The sequence below is a fragment of the Neofelis nebulosa genome, chromosome 2 (assembly GCF_028018385.1).
Source record: "Neofelis nebulosa isolate mNeoNeb1 chromosome 2, mNeoNeb1.pri, whole genome shotgun sequence".
Lineage (NCBI taxonomy): Eukaryota > Metazoa > Chordata > Mammalia > Carnivora > Felidae > Neofelis > Neofelis nebulosa.
The window spans coordinates 204874589-204893651 of record NC_080783.1 but is presented as its reverse complement, the minus strand read 5'-3'; the positions used below and the strand labels follow the sequence as shown (position 1 = coordinate 204893651).

General features: G+C 51.0%; 1 protein-coding gene across 1 annotated transcript; it reads right to left on the bottom strand.

Annotated features, from left to right (window-relative positions):
* Positions 1-17143: 17143 nt before the first annotated feature.
* Positions 17144-18792, bottom strand: ID3 (inhibitor of DNA binding 3). The gene is made up of 3 exons (XM_058718667.1): positions 18410-18792; positions 18186-18268; positions 17144-17646 (listed from the first exon to the last, which is right to left on the bottom strand). Exons 1-2 carry the CDS (start codon positions 18707-18709, stop codon positions 18209-18211), a joined length of 360 nt encoding a protein of 119 aa, XP_058574650.1. The 5' UTR covers positions 18710-18792; the 3' UTR covers positions 17144-17646; positions 18186-18208.
* Between the last annotated feature and the right edge of the window lie 271 nt (positions 18793-19063).

Here is a 19063-nt window from a genome sequence, read left to right as displayed (position 1 = left end):
CGAGCTTTGCTGCTTAAAGGGGCCGCCACACCTGCTGTCGCCTGGCGCCCGCTGGCCCTCGCAGCCCGCGAAACAGGTTGGGAGGGTGGGTCCCGTATCGTGCAGAGGCAGCCGGAGCTGCACGGTGGCCCGCTGAGTAATGGGCCCGGATTCCGGGGCGGGGGCAGATTTGGGCACGGAGTCCTGTCCTGAGCCCAGACCCAGCAGCACGTTGCCCAGGCCAAAGGCCTTTTGTTAGTTTGCACGGTTGCTTATTTAGCATATACGCTTTTATATCCTTTTTCTCCCCCGCTAAAATGAAAGCCAGCAACCTGTTTTCTTTCTTGGCAGGGGGCGATGGGTGGAGCCTAACATTTATACCTCTTCATAGGAGGATACTAAACATCTGCTGAGTGCCTACAATATGTCAGGCTCCCCGTTAGTTAGATCATTACACGAGTTGTTTTATTTAATTGAATCCAACAATCCTGGGAAGAGGCATGATGGTCTTCGTCGTAAAGATGGAGACACAGAGAGACTCCGTAACTTGCCCAAGCTCACACAGAGATTCACTGATTTAAGAACTGGCAGTCCAGTCTGGACAAGGTGCCGGCACAAGTGGGAGGCACAGTCTGCGGGTACAGAGAGGTGTACCCTTGTTTGTTTCTGAGCCCTTGTTTGTTTCAATATGAGGTTTCTCCTCCACTCTCCCAAGCTGTGTCCTGCCCCATGCCGGCCTGGGTGGGGGCTGGGTCTGGAGTGCGGAGCTCGTTCTTGTTCTCGGTTACATTCCCAGAGCCCAATACTCAGTAAATATTTGAACATCTCCGTGTTTCTCCTAAACAATCCTTTGGTCACAAGAGCCTCCCTCTCTCTTTCAAAACTTTCTTTGCTGGTAATCCATTTACATCCCCCGGCTCTCGAGTTTAGAGATGCCGAGGCTCCAAGATGTGACCTTGGCTGGTGAGTGGTGCAGCTGTCAGAAGCTAAATTCAGGTCCGCCGGTTCCTGCCTGGTGCTATGTGATTTCTATGCAGGTCTGAGCCTGGCTTTCAAAACCTTCCAGAGTCAGTCCCCAGCTTAATACCAGGTCCTCAAACTCAGATGTCATGGATGAAATGGCACTAATGCACGGTGATTAAGAGCCCAGACTTTGTAGCAGACAGCACTGGGCTCAAACCCAAACCCAGGTAGTTACTTTACTAACTGTGTGATCCCAGGCAAGTTTTATAAACTCTCCGAGCCTCACTTTTCTCATCCCTATTAACACCCACCTCATTGGATTGTGGGGAAATCTCATGAGATAATGCATGTAAAGCTGTCAGCATGGAGCCTAGTTCATAAAGAAATAGCAGCTGTGGTTACATTTCTGGCCTTATCTCCAGTACACAGACCCTTTTACTCTAGTCTACACATTTCACTGATCCTTCAAGGCCCAGCTTAAACCTCACCTCCTCCAGGAAGCCTTCCCTGCCTGCCTCCCCCTCCCAGAGTGCTTCTTGACCTCTACCCATGCGTAGTGTGTTTCGACTCAACAAACAAAGCTCTGTTTAGTGGTAAGGAGGCTCCAAGTCAAGTCGCGTTCTCTGCTTCCTAGCTGAGCAACCCTGGGCAGGCTGCTGCTCCACCCCTCAACCTCAGTTTCCTCAACTATCAAGCGCGGACAATGCTTCTACTCGCTGATTTCACAGGACTCTGAGGCACTATTGAAATGGTGGTGGTGATGATTCTCACAACACCCCCCTGAGACAGGCACTATCATTATCCCCATTTTACAGATGAAGGATCCTGGAAGGAATTGTGGCAGAGCAGGTTTGGGGAAGGAGCAGAGCCTTAGGGCCAGGAAGGGAAATGGGGGTGGTAGGGTGGGGCTGAGACTAAAGAAGGGAGCCAGCAAGGGGGCCAAGAGCCAGCTCTCTGTGGTTGAGTTTCGGGCAGCTGGGGCTGGCTTTAGTTTCACTGCCTGGGAACTGACTAATTCCTGTGGGAGCACATCTGTAGTCTATCTCCCCAAACACGAATCCCTGCCCCATCCATTCGTAGCTTGTGCTCTTGATCAGGTTACTGGACCTCTCTGAGCCTCAATTTCCTCATCTTTGAAATGGGGATGGCAAAAGTGACCTGTCTATTTACTGTGTGATTCAGTAAGTTGTCCTCAAAGTCCTCAGAGGGGCATTACTGTGCACTTAATATATTTTATTTTATTTGTTTCTTTTTAACATATATTTAAGTAATCTCTACACCCAACGTGGGACTGAACTCACAACACCCAGATCAACAGGTACATGCTCCGCCAACTGAGCCAGCCAGGTGCCCCGGCACTTAATATATTTTATCTAAGATTTGTGTGAGATGGACCAGAAGAAGCCCCAGTGGAACCAAACTACAACATTTGCAGTTTTCCATTCATGGGTTACACACTCCCATCTCCCAGGTTTTGCTACCGTGGCTCCATATCCCCAAGGCCCCTTCTCCCTTCCATCCCCTCATGCTCAACTCTGACCCAGCTTTAAGGCCCAACTCAAATGGCGGAGTGGCAGGAGCAAAAAGCCTGAAGTCAGACATTTAAGGAAACTCTAGGCTCCTTGGGAACAGGACCCATGCTTTGTTTTCATCTTTCTGCCTTCCTCTCTGAGGGTGCCAGGCCATAGTAGGCCTGTGCTCAGTGATATGGTGATGATAATTCACATTTCCTGAGCACCTCCCAGCATAAAGCACCCAGCTAGGCACTTTATATGCACTATCACCTTGATATTTCCCTATAACACAGGTGCAATTTGGACAGATGAGAAAACTGAGGCTCAAACATGCAGAGAGATTTGACTAAGGGCTGGTTAGAGATGAGACCAGGAACTGAACTCAGACCTCTGGCTCCCAAGGCACTGAGTCATTCTGAATAAAGAGCTTATTATCCGCAGTGTCCCAGGTGAAGGAGGGTACATTCTGCTACTGAATCCAGGGTTCTGCTGCAGACATTGATGAGGGTGGAAAGAGTGTGCCCCACCCAACTAAATAAGTTAGGGATGCCATTTCCCAGACGAGGAAGCCAAGGCATGGGGGACATTAAAGAACTTGCTTAAGGCTACACAGCTGGTAAGAGAGAAAGACCCTATTGCAGACACACCCCAAAACTCTGGAAAAGTCCCCAAACCCAAGCAAACTTCCATTCCAACTGGTGGACCTCATCTCCGGTGCGTCGTCTCCTGAAAAATGCTCAGATTCTCTCTGTTCAAAGCCTTGCTTATCAAAATACAAAACCCTTTTTTTAAAAAAAAAAACATTTTATTTATTTTTGAGAGACAGAGCATGAGCAGGGGAGGGGCAGAGAGAGAGGGAGACACAGAATCCGAAGCAGGTTCCAGGCTCTGAACTGTCAGCACAGAGCCCGAAGTGGAGCTCAAACCCACGAACCGTGAGATCATGACTTGAGCCGAAGTTGGACGCTTAACCGACGAAGCCACCCAGGTGCCCCCAAAATACAAAATTCTTGATAGAAGCTTCCTGAAGGTACAGACCTCCTGTTTGAGGGCTCCCCAGTGTGTTACCTGTTCAAATGAACCTAAAATCAAGAGAGAAGCCAAATGGGCACTGTGGGAACGAAGGGAGAAAAATCTCTGCCCATTAGGGAAAGAAAATCAAAACCACAATGAGATTCACACCCACTGGGATGGCTGTGATTGATGAGACTGACAAAAACAAGTGTCCAGGATGTGGAGAAATTGGAACTCTCATACACTGCAGGAGGAATGTAAACTGGAAAAAAAGTTTGCCGGTTCCTCAGAAAGTTGTACAGAGAGTTACCATAAGACGCAGGAATATCACTCCTAGATGTATACCCAAAAGAATTGAAAATGAGTGTTCACAGCAGACTTATTCATAATAACCAAAAAGTAGAAACAACCCAAATGTCCATCAGTGGATGAATGGATACATTTCATGTGTTAGCCGTACAATGGAAAATCATTCGGTCATAAAAGGGGATGATGGACTGATACAGGCTACAACACGGAAACCCTTGAAAACATTACGCTAAGTGGAAGAAACCAGACATGGAAGGCCATCTATTGTATGATTCCACTAATGTGAAATGTCCAGAATAGGTAAATCTATAGTGACAGAAAATAGGGTTGCGTTGCCAGAGGTGGATCAGTTTCGTTTCACAGGTGAGGAAATTATGGCTCAAGAGAAGCTGAAGAGAAGCTGAGTTCCACTCCACCTGCCTATCTGTGTGACTTTGGACCCATGACTTCGCCTCTCTTGGAGCCTTAGTTTTCTCAACTGTAAACCAGAGATAATGATGTGCACTTAAGGTGGCTGGGCAAGCTTGGTAGTTACTCCTTTTCTCTCCTCTCTGGCCTTTGGGTGGAAGCTGGCGAGGTTTAAGGGTTAAGGCTGCCATCTAGAGGTAAACTCAGGCAACTGCCCTAAATCTGCAAGGCTATCTATTCTGGTCAACAAGTCAGCCCCGACCGCCCTCCTCCACACACACACACACTGTGGGCTTGGGGAGGAGAAAAAAGATGTGAAAAACGCAGCCCTGCTGGAAGGCCAGGGCTACCAAATTGGTCGGATTCTTCCCAGATGTCTCCAGACCCTGGAGATGGTTTTCACAGATGTTGGGTCCTGTGAAGGTGGTCCCATGTTGTAGTAGGGCAGTCGGATTCAAGTCCCAATAGAGATGCCCAGACTAGTAGGGTAGGCAAGCGCCACCCACAATTCCTGCAATTACCAATTAATTCTCTCCTCTTCCTGCAGGAACTCTTTAAAATGCACACCTGACCTTGTCACTCTCTAGCTTAATAAGTTCTGGCAAGAAGTTCCCCACCATGGCCTGGCCACCCCTTTGCCCCCAGCCCCTCTGATTTTCAGCCCCCTTCACACAAGGACCTTAGGCTCTGATCGAATGCACTTCTGACTCCCCTCTAACATCCCTGCTTTCCCTGTTTACCTATGTCCTCTCTCTCTTTTTTTTTTTTAATGTTTATTTATTTAGAGAGGGGGGAGGGTCAGAGAGACAGAAAAAACCCCAAGCAGGCTCCGTGCTGTCAGCACAGAGCCCCATATGGGGCTCCAACTCACCCACTCCACTCATGAGCCACCCATGCGGGCTCCAACTCACGAGATCACAACATGAGCTGAAACCAAGAGTCGGACGCTTAACCGACTAAGCCACCCATACGTCTTGTCTCTTCCACCAGGAAAAAAAAAAAGGTCTGCTCTCAGACACAAGTTTCTCAGATACACAAATCATTGAGAATGCTGTGTACCTTGTACACATATGTGATCTCAAACAACATTCAATAACAGTGGGTGTTCTAGAACTCTTCAGATTAACAGAACTGGAACCTGGGACAGCAAAATCAAGGATCCAGATCAATTACCAACACTGAAAAATAAGACTCGGGGTGCCTGGGTGGCTCAGGCAGTTAAGCATCTGACTCTGGACTTCAGCTCAGGTCATGATCTCATGGGTTTGTGGATTTGAGCCCCAGGTGGGGCTCTGCACTGGCAGTGCGGAGCCTGCTTGGAATTCTCTCTCTCTCTCTCTCTCTCTCTCTCTCTCAATCTCAAAATAAATAAATAAACTTTAAAAAACTAAGAAAAGAAGACTCAGAATCCTCTTGAAATAAGTAAGACATCCAGCCTTTGGAGTCCAGGTGATGTTCATATGGGTCTGGGTGGTGATAGCTCCTACCACCCACCCCCATCAGAACTCTGATGCCTGCTCCCCACCTCCTATTAAGAATCTCAAGCTGTCATCATTTCACAGTGTAATTACAGTGGTTCTTCTGTTCTATCCTCTTCTCCAGATTTAAGCTGTTCCTTGTCTTGTCTATCATTACACTCCAGTATCCAGCCCAGCGCCCATCACAGAGCAGAAGTGCGAGAATTGCTTACTGAACTGAACTCAATGAAAGTTTTTTAGAATGGCTGAAGGATCACTCCCAATCTCTTCCCAGGAAAGCTCTGGCCACTGTCAGAATCTCTTTGTGACTCTGCATTAGGGGAACTGGGGACCTTGTGGGGCCAAAGAGGTCATAGGGGCCAGTATTCTCAGGCACCAACTTCTCCTGGCCTTACTCTCCTTGTTTTTTTTTTTTTTAAAGTTTATTTATTTATTTTGAAAAAGAGAGAGCAGGAGGAGGGGCACAGAGGAGAGAGGGAGAACCCCAAGCAGGCTGCACTCTGTCAGCCCAGAGCCCAACGCATGAGATCATGACCTGAGCCGAGATCAAGTCAGACACTTAACTGACTGAGCCACCCAGGCGTCCCCTTACTTTCTAATCCCACTTGCCCCCCACCCTCATGATTGTTCCTCCCCCAACAGGCAGATTAAAAGCAACAATGCTAACAGTAGCAAAGCAAGCACATTCATACCCCATATCCACAAATCCATGTGATCACAACAGCCCTGTGGGGAAGCCACGATTAGCCCCATTTTACGGATGAAAGAACTGAGGCCAGGAGTAGTTCGATGATATGCCTTGAAGGCACAGAGCTTGAGTATGAGGGCCCAGAATTGTATTTATTTACTATGTGCCAGTCACCATTCTGACAGCTTAGAAATCTTAACGCATGTAATCCTCATAACATCCCTATGAACTATGTATTGTTATCACCCCAGCTTTGCAGATGAAGAAAGTGAGGCTCAGAAAGTTTAGGTAATTTGCCCAAGGTCACAGGGCTGGTGATGATGGGGCAGGTTTTGAGCCAGGGTTCATCCACTCTGCCATCTAGCTTTACTTCAGGATTTCCTCAGAAAGCCTTGGCTTCAGTATGTGGAAGTAGGGTAAGAATACCCACTTCACAGGGTAGTTATGAGGATTAGATCTAATATGTGTAGGTGTCTGGATCACAGCAGCTACCCAGGAAGAAGTCATTTTTGTTCCTCCCTGGAGCCTCCACTGACAATTACAGCAACTGGCCACCAGAGGGGAGTCATGTGCTGAGGACCTAAGCCCTTCCCGGGAGGCCCGGTTGACAGTTCAAGGGTTAAGGATTCAGAGTCCCCTTTCCCCCTGTGGGCAACCCTGGGATCAATGATCTATCTCAGCCTGCGCCCGAATCTCACGGAACTGACCTTCCTGCAACAGAAATAAACTTTAGGCCTTAAATGTATCCAAGGCCCCTTTGCTAACACCAGTTCTAGGACTGAGAGGCTGGGACAATGTGTGGGGAGGAGAGCCCAGCTGTGTCCCATTTGGTAGTGGTAGTGGTGGGGGTGGCAATTATCAGCGATGCCCCTTCTGCTGGAGGCTGGGTTCCTGGAGCCACAGCTGCAGGGCGGAGGGTGGCTGGGGGAGCTTTGGAATTGTCTCCCTAGGGGTTTCCATGGTTACAGATTGATGCAGGCAGCACTAGGCTGGGTCCTTTATCTGTATTGTCTCCTGGGGAGACAATGGGCTTTGGGGATGGGGGTACTTGACGCAGATGCTGCTGCAGGCTCTGTGTGCTGTGCTCTAGGAAACCCCTGACCCTGCTGCTGAGGTTGAGAAAACTGGGCATGGGGTCAGCCTTGGAAGTCACTCCTTGCTTTGGGGTACAACACTACCACTGCAGAGACTTGAAGAGGCCGTCTTCCGAGGCCCCCAAACGGCATAAGTGCCTCAAAATATTAAACAAAAACCACACATTCACGAGGCGGCCCTGATCAAATCAGGATTCTGTCTCTTACTGCTGTCTGACTTGGGCGCGTTACTTTACCTGTCCAAATCCCAGCTTACTTGTCTGGAAAGTGGGGACAACATCTGCTTTTTTAAATTACTGGGAGGATGAACCAAGCACAGAGCCTGGTATCGAGAAGGCACTCAAAGGGGGTGCCTGGCTGGCTTAGTCGGTAGAGCATGTGACTCTTGATTTCAGGGTCATGAGTTCAAGCCCCATGTTGGGTGCTGAGTTTACCTGATAAAAATAAATAAAATCTTTTTTTTAATGTTGATTTTTGACAGAGAGAGATACAGAGTGAGAGTGGGGGAGGAGCAGAGAGAGAGGGAGACATAGGCTCTGAAGCAGGCTCCGAGCTGTCAGCACAAAGCCCGCTGCGGGGCTCGAACCCACAAACCGTGAGATCATGACCTGAGCCAAAGTCAGATGTTTAACCGACTGAGCCACCCAGGCACCCCAAATAAAATCTTTAAAGAAAAAAGAAAAGAAGGTACTAGAGAGTACCTGAGCTCTTATAGGCTCCTGGCATGTCTTGGGTCATAGGACTGGCTCTGTGGTCTTAACCGAGGCTCTTTTTGTCTCTTAGCTGCCTCATCTGTGACCTGGGGACTTTGAAAGGTTTATAAAGGATGAAGTGAGATGATGAAGAAAATGCTTAGGGAAATAGAAATCAAACCCCTAACACACAACTCTGCCTTCTAGGACTTAAAAAAAATTTTTTTTAATGTTTATTTCACTTGGGGGGAGGGCAGCAGAGAGAGAGGGAGACACAGAATCTGAAGCAGGCTACAGGACAGCTCAGATCCTGACGCAGGGCTCAAACTCACAAACAGTGAGATCATGACCTGAGCTGAAGCCGGAGGCTTAACCTGCTGAACCACCCAGGCGCCCCTAAATTAAATCTTGGAACACACAACATGCTCATGGGGGGCATGTGGTATTTGGGTGAGTCCAATATTTGGCAGTGTAGCCGATAAGGGAGAATTTCTGAAAGAGGCAAGACTCAGAGGGTTTCAGAATCAGGGAATTATTCCAGAAAGATCTTCCTGTGCCAAAAAGAAACAAAAGCCCAGAGGGGTGAAGGGACTCAGCCCTCTGCTGCCCAGTCATCTTGACCTATCACCATCCTGACCTATCACCATCTTCTCCAAGGGAAAGGTGTGGGGAGGTGGGGAGGAAAGAAGAGGGAAGGCAAGCTGTCATTTGTGGGACACTTTTATATGAGGCAAGTTGCTCAAAAGCCCATTTTGTGGATAAGGAAACTAAAAACTACTATTCTTGTTACCCGACTGGGTTGGCCAAACAATGTATAAGACCCGAGAATGAGATTAATTTATCTGCAGTACAGAAGACAGAACTTGCCCATGGGAAAAGTGAAACAATTCCTTCACCTTTAAATAATCAGCAGAGGGAACCAAAAACTTCTAAATGTCTATCCTTCCTCCTTCCCCTACGATGATGCACTTAGTCTGGGACACGGCACACAGTGGGTGTTCAAGAAATGAAAGTTCTTATCGCTGTCACTGTTATTACTAGATTTATTACTACACATTCAGTGCTGGGGATACAAAGGTTAACAAAACTCCCTCCTGTCTTTGAGGAATTCAGCCTAGTGAGAGGGGAAGGGCAACGAGGGCAGAAAATAATCTCTTCCACTTGTTTGACTTTACAAAGCACTTTTACATACACCACCTCATTAAATTCTCAAAACAACCTGGTGAGGAAGGCATTTTCCCCATTTTAGAGGTAAGGAAACTGAGCCTCAGAAGGCTTCAATGATTTGCCCAGACATTGTAAAATATGAATAAAATGGGAAATAAAATAATGTTTGGCGGGGGGGGAACCTTTGTTGGATTAACAGATGTGTTTAAAACCAATAAAACATATTATGTAAGGCATAGAAACAATGGCCCCATTTTATTGAGGAATATATAAAAGATAGCTTTTACTAAATTTAAAAAACAGCCAAGCTCTCAACAGCTCTCATTTATGGAGCAGCCACTGTGTGCCAGGCTTTCTAGGAGTTTCTCTAATCCTTACAACAATCCTGCAAGGTAGAAACGGTCAGCCCCTTTTCACAGAGGAGACGCCAAGGCTCAGAGAGGTGAAGGTACTTGCTCAGGGTTGCACAGCAAGAGAGGGATAGAGCCAGGACTGGGACCCGGGCTCTAACTCTCAGCTTAAGAGCCGGAGCCTGGACTTGCTCCCAAGTCAGTTTTGCCTACGAGTACGCTCCTGCTGAGAGGTGACCACCCTTTCTTGTCTCACTCCACAAAGCATGATGAGGGGGAGGGAGAGTGCAGGCAGTTCTCCAAGGTAAGAGGGGTGGTTTCAGCCCATTTGGGAAGCAGCATAGTGTAGCACGGCTTTCTCAAAGTGTGTGTGTCTCCACGTGCAGGGGCGTGTGCACATGTGTGACTACGTGTGAAGTTGGCTGGGTCTCAGAAAGGCATGTGATGAAAACCTGCACATCTCTCTGAAATGTCAACGTTACTTAAAAAATTGAGACATTATGACTTCATAAAGCACAGATGGCTATAGAATGCATGAGAAGAGACTTCCCGTGGTCTTTTAAGATAACGAAAGACAACTAGTACTGGGTGGGGGGGGGCTCTTTTTATGTACCAAGCACCAGTCTGAGAGTTCTGTGTGTTAACTGGTTTAATCCTCACAACTGTTGCAGGCACGATCACCCCCGTTTTATAGGTGCAGAAAGATGCGGAAACTAAGGATGAAAGAAGTTAAGTCACCTGATCAAGTTCACGCAGTTCGCCAAGTGGAGCAATGTGGGCACACAGAAGCATTTCAACACCAAGAATTAGAACATCCGCATTATCCGTTGTCAGTTCAATTGAACACTGGCAAAAGGATTTGCAGGTGAGGATGATGAAGAAACAGCTGGCTGCTGCTTGACTTTCTCCTGATGAAATCAGGAAGGCTGCCAGCCCCAAGCCCCTCACCTGTACCGGGTACTCTACCTCTGTTGTCTTAATTCATTCCTACGACCACCCTTTGAAAGAGGCGCTGTTGGGAGTTTTACAGATGAAAAACTAAGGCTCAGGGCGCCTGGCTGTCTCGGTCGGTTAAGCATCCGACTCTTGATCTCTGCTCAGGGCCTGATCCCATGGTTTGTGGGATCGAGCCCCATGTTGGGCTCCGTGTTGACAGCATGGAGTCAGTTCGGGATTCTCTCTCTCCCTTTCTCTCTGACTCTCTTTCTCTCTTGCTCTCTCTTTTTTTTTTAAATTTTCTTAATGCTTATTTATTTTTGAGAGAGAGACGGAGTGTGAGTGGGGAAGGGGCAGAGAGAGGGAGACACAGAATCCAAAGCGGGATCCAGGCTCTGAGCTGTCAGCACGGAGCCTGATGTGGGGCTTGAACTCACGAACCGTGAGATCATGACCTGAGCTGAAGTCGGACACTCAACCGACTGAGCCACCCAGATGCCCCTCTCTTGCTCTCTCTCAAAAGAAATAAATAAACTTTAAAAAAAAAAAAAAAAAAGGGAAAACTGAGGCTCAGAGAGGTGAAGGAGCTTGTCCAATGTGGCACAGCCTGGGAATGGAGGTACTAGACTAGGGGGCTGGAGTCCTGCTTTTAGTCCCGGCTCTACTCCTCAAGACACCTGGCTGTCTTGCTGATCAGATGCTCCTGGGTGCATGTGAAAGGGCTCTGAAGGGCATCTGTGCTGGGCAGGCAGTGCTGAGATGCCGTGATTGGATTATGCCAACAACACTGCCTCCCTGGAAAGATGAGCAAAGAATTATATGAGGAATGTGACAGCCATGCCCAGCTAGCTCTGTGGTTGGGGTCACCCGGGGCCTACCCAGTGCCAGGCACTTTACATATGTCATCTGATTGAATCATCAAAGCGGTCATGTGAGGCTCGGAGAGGATAAGTAACTTACCTGTAAGGGCGCAGCTGATACGTAGCAAGTCAGGATCTCAACCAGCATCTGTCTGATTCCCAGACTCAGAACGTGCGGGAGGGCTCGAGTAGCTGGCTGAGGCCAATTCTGTATGATTCATTGGTTTGTACAGAGTTCTAAAAGAGCTACAGACATCAACGGCACTGGATGTGGAGGCTGTATTGGAGACCTGGGCTCTGACACTTACTCCAGGGTGACCTTTTGCGGGTCCGCTAATATCTGTGGGCCTCGCAGGAGTGAAATAGAGGCAGCCCCTCAAGTCTCCTATTACCATGTAGATGAAAATGCTGTGCACGAGTGAGTGGCCTCTTTTGAACACCTTCTTGCTGCTCTCTTTGTAGAGGGAGTCAAATCTACAGTGGAAAATGCCATTAATGAGATGCGTGACCAACATTTAGGCTCCTTGGGACCCATCTGAATGGAAGCTGGGATCAATCCTTCGTGTATCTGGACCCACAGTAAGACCTGTCAGGGGCCCTGCTGGGGAAGGGATGTGTGTGAGCCAGGGTGTGTGTGTGGTGCGGTAGCATCTGTCTTGATGGTCCTCGAGTCCTCACCTCCTCCTCGCGTGACCTACAGTGGCCTAGTAGCCTGGAATGTCTTGAAACCCTTATTTTTAAACTTTTTTTTTTGTTTTTTTTTTGGTTTAATGCTAAAAAATGGCATGGACTAGAAACAAAACCAGGTTCAAGAAGAACCTGGATCAGTGAGCAGGTGGGGTATTTCCAGGGGGTCCGCCATGCCTTGGTACCCTTATTGCCACACAGCTCACACTTTTAGCCCCAAACCAACTGCCAGCTGGCCAGGGACCACCTCGACTTAGGGTAATGAGTTCCATATGTTTCCACAAGAACCCAGCTAAGCTTTTCCCCAGCAGTTCTTAAAAAGTGTTTCTCTCCCCTCCCCAGCTTCCAACTCATGCTTGGCCACCCTTGTTTCATTTGCTCCTAATGAGAGCAGGAGGGAGGTGGCTGGGTGGCAATGACAACGAGGCAATGCTCCAGCGAACCACCGTCCTTGACTTCACATTTCCAGATCCTCAGGGTGCACGGAGGGACAGGGGTGTGGACCAGCCCCTGACAGTCTCTCTGTAGAAAGCGTGTGAGGCCCTAAGCCTCTCAGGGTCTCAGCTGCCCCATCTCTAAAGTGGGAATGACGGTCTCTGCTCAGGGTAAGCAGATATCACAAAAAGAGCCCTTAGATAGGCAGGTAGGAGGCTTGGGTCTGAGTCCTGTCTTGACTAGCAACTTTCTGTGTGTCGCTGAGCAGGTTCCTTCTCCTCTCTGGGCCACATTTGTGACCCATAAGAGCCCTTCTATCCATGACAAGCTTTAGATTTACGAGCAAATGACAAAAGGTGCAGGGAAGAACATCAACTTACCTGCAGACCAAGGTGGCTCCAGGGTGGGGTTCGCCGGAAGCCTATGGCCTCCCTACCTTGGCCAGTGTTACTACCCCCCTGGGCTCCCTTTGACCATGGTCTGGCCCCGTGAGGGCTCTGCCTCCTACACCTGGCACCAAGCGGAGCGGGGTGGTGGTGTTGAGGAGAAGGAGGGTCCCCAGATGGAAAGTCAGTTCTACAGCTTGGGTGGTTTAGGGGGGAGACTACCCACAGTCAGCCCCCAGCTCTGGAGGAGTATGAATCTGAGTTCAAACGGTTACAGCACCACCACCACCCCACCCCCTTTATCTGACTTGTCAAAGGCAATCCTCAAATCCTTTCCTAAGAAACCCACAGCCCTGATCTGGACTGTCCACCTACCCGACCCATAGACTGACTCACTAACCTCGACCACCGATGCCACTCAGACTGACCTTCCCACCATGTCTATTAACCCAGGCTCTGGGTTTATCGGCCAGCACGTTTATCCGCAAACCCTGCCGCAGTCTGGCAGAATTCCAACGCTGGCCACACTCTGACTCGTTACCCTACTTTCAGACTCACCCCGGATTTGGGCCCCAAGGAGACCCCTTGACCTTGACACTGACTGACCCTTAACAGGAGAAATAACCAGAGAACAATTCAATGCTAAATTGTGGGTGAAACAGGACATCAGCGAGGAGAGTGGGGCGGGATGGGGAGGGAGACGGGGGGGCGGAGGACAGAGGCTTCCCGGAGAACCCCGGTGGGCCTGGGGCCACACTCGGAAGGTCGGACTGGCCTTGTGCGGGGCACGTCGCAGGCGCTCGAGGAATGCGAGTAGCCTGAAAGAATGAAGGAAGGAAGGAACGGGGTGCGATCCAGGGCGGCCGCCCGGCCAGGGCAAAACTGCCTAGGCAGGAAGCGGGGTGGGGGCACGCTGAGGCTGCGGCGGCCCGAGCGCAGCTGGGGGCAGCGGGAGAGCAGTCGGGTCAGCGACTCCGCTGGGTGGGGGGCCCCCCCCAGGCCGGGAGGCTGGGAACTGGGAGGCCGCGCTGCTGGCAGAGCGGCGGGGGCGCCGCGAGGCTCCGGATGGGCTGGGAGCCCCGCCCGCAGGCTGCGGAGGGAGCCGGAGCCAGAGCGGAGCCAGAGCTCAGACATCCGGGCGCCAGTGAACACCTGCGAGCGGCCCCCAGGGCCCGCGGGGGGAGCGCGGGTCGCCGGGCCGGGGGCGGGGCGAGGGGCGGGGCCGGCTCTCCTCCGCCCTGCGGGGCTCCGGGCCACGTGGGCCGAGGCTCCACCCCCGCCCGGGCTCCGAGCCGCGGCGGGTGGAAAGCGGCTGCCCGGCTGCAGGGTGGGGAGCGCGGGCCGAGGGGAGCCGAGAAGCAGTTCTGCGGGAAAGAGAGCGACAGGAGGCTTTAGAGTGTAGCCTGGGGAATGAAGAGTGGTGGCCGTGAGAGGTGATGAGGCCGGGAAAACAGATAATTGAAGGTTGTCGGGTGCATCCGCAGCTGGGGAGAGCTATCACTGGCCTCCTCCAAAGGGCATCATCTCCGGTGTCACGGGCATGAATTTGAATCCCTGCTTCAAGAGCTGGGTGGCCTCGGGCAAGTTACTTCGCGTGTTCTGAGCCTGTTTTGTTACTCTCGTTTTGTTTTTTATTTACAAAGTACAAATGTCTCCCAAATGGCCCTATTTCAGAGCTGATGCGATAATGGACGTAAGAGGCGGAGTTTTACCGACCCTTGTGTTTCAGAGAGCCTGACATATGCTTCATGTATGTTCCCTTTCATCTGAATTCCAAACCTGTAAGGGAAGGACCGTCACCCCCTTTCACAAAGGAGGGAGAGACCCGAGGTGGCCCTGGGTCGTTCCTTCAGCAAGCACCCACTGGGGACTGAACTAGTACCCGGCACAGGGAATGGAGAGGGAGAAGAACTGGCCTGGAGTCGACGTGAAGACGTGGGTTTTGAAGCTACGCGGACTTGGGCTTCCTAATCCTTGCTGTGCCACTTCTTTGTGGTGTGACCGGCATCCAGTTCCTCAGCCCCAATGAATCGGTTTCTTCTGTAAAATGGGGATAATGATACCCACTTTGCTGGGTTGTGGTGAGGATTAGAAGAAAAGAAGATAAAATAGAGCCTGGCATCTGGCAGGCGCTCAATAGGTGATTATGACAGAAGACACTATCCTCTCTCTCAGACTTTTCCGACCTGAGGCCAAATTGCTTTCACTCTCTAATGACTAATGAATTGGCAGCCTGGTTTCAGCTTTTGTCCCGGCCACCTGAACAGCTCAGTCTCAGCAGAACTGACAGGCAATTTCCTTGGAATTAGCTTAATAATACCTTGTAGGTGTGTGATGCATTTCAAAGAACTTTCCCACCATTATCTTCTGTCCAGGGAGGGAGAGTTCGAGAGCTGCCAGCTGCTGGGCAAAGGAGGAGAGAGGCTTGGAGAGGTGAAGCGGCTTGCTCAAGGTCACCTGGCAGATGAGCCAATCGGCTCCTTCCAGCCTTCTCCAGTCCCACCGCTTCTGAGTGAGCAGGAAGCAGCATGCTGTGGCAGAAAGGGTAGAAGCTCCGTGCCTGGCTTTACTGCAGTTCACGGTCTAATGTAGAGCCAGGGGCCTCCGAATAGTATGCTCAGGATCAGCAATTAGTTAAGATGTGGAACCTGAAGGTCAAAGAGAGGCAGTCTAGCTTGCAGTTGTATAGCTAGCATGTGACAGAGTCAGGATCTGCACCCGTGTGTCTGTCTCCAGAGCCAGCAAAGCACACCCAACAATCCAAACCAAGGTGGACCCAACCTGGGTCTACCTGGTTTGAGCAAGAGTTCCACGCATGGGGACTGAGGACTTCCCAGGGGACTGGAGGTCTGCTATTACTCTTCAAAGGTGTGTGCATGTATTTTCTGAAGAGTGTTCATACCTGCCATCGGATCATCAGAAGAAACCAGGAAACAGGAACGGCTGGTCAGCCGGTTAGCAAAGACAGAAGTTCCCCCCCTCGCCCCCCTGTACATGCCCCTGTTCACCCCTGAAAGCTCACCAAGGTTAAGGCATGAAGGGTGATGACGTGACCTGTTTGTTATGAAATATTGAAGTAACTCATGCCAGGGGCCAACACAGATGAGATCATATCATAAACAGGAATCTAGTGAGGCCAGGAGCCTGGTGGAGCCCACCTGGGGAGCTGCCAGGTGGGGGGCAAAAGGGGATGGTGTGGGTTTGGGGGGGGGGTCTTGTCTTCTGCCCTCCTCTCAGACCTGGACCTATGGGATGGCCACTCTCAGGCTCTGTCCCTGTCCCCTACAACTATCGTCCCTGTAGTTAGGTTAAAGTCCCATCGCTTTCTCTCAAGGGGCTCTGAGAACCTGACTCAGACCCATTATCTACTGAGCCTCAGTTTCTCCATTTCTGAAAAAGGGATAAAGATGCTTTACAGAGTAGACTCCCAATGGAGGTGTTATAGGAAGGAAATACCGGAAGGAATGGAGGCGGTAAGGCAGCTTCTTCAAATTCCCAGTCTAGTCTCAGAGCCCTCAACGACCAACTAGTTGGTACTAGTATTTCCAACGAGCACCCAAATCATTCTGATCAGAGTGGCTAGGGATTTGAGGGACGAGAAAAACCCCTCTCCTACTTTTTCCAAATTTGAAAGCCCAAGGGGAAGCCAAACCAGAGAGCATGAGGAGGGAAATGAAACCAGGCCCCCATGTGCTTATTCATCTCTGAAATGGGTCTATCAACCACCACCCGTCTGGGCACCAGGTGAGACTACTCTTCCACATCCCCTGCTAGAAAGACCTCATGAATCATTAATGACATTGAAGAAGACGACCATCTGGTAATGCAGCAAAGAGCTCAAGGGACCTAAGGACTGGGGCTCAGGAAACCTAATTTCTATCCTGAGCTCCCAACCTGCTGGGTGAGCTTGTGCTAGTCACTTCCCCTCACATCTTCCCTCATCTGTAAAATGAGGGGACAAGGGCCAGGATCTTCTCTGCCCCCAAACCTCAATGGATGTGGAGCTCCCATCATGAGCCTTTTCCACTCGCCCCCTCTCCCCACACTCCAGTCTTAGCTGGCATTTTCCCATCCCCCTTAAATAAGCAAGTTTGCTTTTTCCCCAAGGTCCAAGAAGGACATGTATTTCCCCTAAATTCAGTCTTCGCAGAGTGTTAGCAACTTAAGGAACCAAACTATATACTCAAGTGTTTAAAAACCGTTTATTATGCAAAATGTTAACTTTTATAAAAAGTTTAATAATATACATTGCATGGTTACAGAAAGTCACCTTCCTGCAAAAAAGGTACAAAAGCTATATACTCTATTATAGAGTTCATAATCAGGGCAACAGAGCCTTTCTCCAAGGAGACCAGAAGACCAGCTCTACTGCTGCCTTGGCAGAGTTTGGAGAGCAGCCACTCCCCCCCCCCACCCCCCACCTCCACACTCTGAAAGACAGTCTTTAAAACCTGGGGGTGGGGTGGGGGCTGGGTGACGTTGCCCAGCTGGTGCCCAGAGCTAGCTCTGGCCCTTTAGGCCACCCAAGTTCACAGTCCTTCGCTCCCGGGCGCCAGGTCCAGCCTCGAGGCAGGGGTTCGGGGAAGTCAAGTGGGCAGGGCGAGGTTGGGGCCCATCCATGCCCTCGGGCTTCCGGCCGTAGAGGGTCCCGGGGTCCCAGGCGGAACGGGCGCCAGCACCTGCGTTCTGGGCTGGGGAGGAAAGAAGACCAGGGAGCCATCAGTTTCCGCCGAGCGCGCCGAGGCGGGGGCCGTCCGCAGACTGCCCGGCGCCAGGGAGGAAACTTGGTCTCTACCTCCAGCTGATAACTCCGCGCCCCACGCTGCCCCCACCCAGTTGGCGCCAAAGGACCACAGGCGGAGCTCGCAACCACCCCGCCCTCTTGGAATTGACACCAGTTGGACAAGGGCTGAAAGACACAGCTTCCTTTACCAAACCCCAAACAGAACGGCTATTTTATTTACCTGCGCCTACTTTCTCGTGTCTTTTGGCCACTGGGGGAGGGCAGGGGCAAAGTGCGTTGAAGGTTGAAACGCACACTGGATGGGAATTGGTTCCGTCATTCATTTGATGTGACCGCGGGTAAGTCACTAGCCCCTCTCTCGCCTCGTTTTCCCTACGCTGAGGAGGCCCCAATCCCTTGGCAGGCCTACCAATTCCATGATTTGTCGTTTAAGCACCGCCCCACCTCCAGCCCCTGGAGAAGGCGGCGGATACTCACTCACCTGGAGGCGCCAGGACTGCCAGGTCAGTGGCAGAAGCTCCTCTTGTCGTTGGAAATCACAAGTTCCGGAGCGAGCTCGGCTGTCTGGGAGAAAGAAAAGAGGGGAAAGTTATGCATGGTATTTGGGAACGCTCGGGGCCGGGGGGGGGGGGGGGGGGGGGTCTCAGCAGCATCCGGGCTCTGGAGCTCAGCCCCGCCCCGGCTCCCGCGCACGCCCCCACACACCTGGATGGGAAGATGCGGGCCGTCTGGGGGTCCCGGGGCGGGCTCGGCCAGAACCACCTGCAGGTCCAGAATGTAGTCGATGACGCGCTGCAGGATTTCCACCTGGCTAAGCTGAGTGCCTCGCGGTACTCCGGGTACTAGTTCTCGCAGGCGCGAGTAGCAATGATTCATGTCGTCCAACAGGCTCAGCGGCTCCTCGGCTGCCGGACCCTTGCCGCGGCCCCGCGCGATGGCCAGGCTGCGTTCAGACAGGCAGCACACCGCCTCGTAGCAGCCGCGCACCGGGCTCAGCGCCTTCATATTGAGGAATGAGACCGGAGGTGCCGAAAGGACCCAGAAAGCCAACGGACCCCTAAGGCAGCTGGCAACGCGCGCACGCTCGCAGCGGCCCGTACTTATAGAGCCCGCCTCGAAGGCACGCCCCCTTATGCAAAACGTGACCCTCGGCCCCGCCTCCGCCAGCCCTGGGCGTTCACAACCCGGTTAAATTGCAAACAGGCTTCCTCAGGCTGGTCTGACGCCGAATACCGCGGAGCCGCGGATTCAAAGAATGAGGAAGCGCTGATACTGGGGAGAGGCAGGCCTCTTTGCCAGCAAGGATTTTAAAAATCACTTAAAACTATTAACTTTAAGAATTTGCCTTTTCCTGGCAGC

What these genes read in the sequence shown, in the direction of transcription:
- ID3 (XM_058718667.1), bottom strand. Translation starts at nt 18,709, where the DNA reads ATGAAGGCGCTGAGCCCGGTGCGCGGCTGCTACGAGGCGGTGTGCTGC. An exon ending in GCCCGCATCTTCCCATCCAG is followed by an intron (nt 18,269 to 18,409) that starts GTGTGTGGGGGC and finishes TCTTTCTCCCAG; the next exon opens with ACAGCCGAGCTCGCTCCGGA.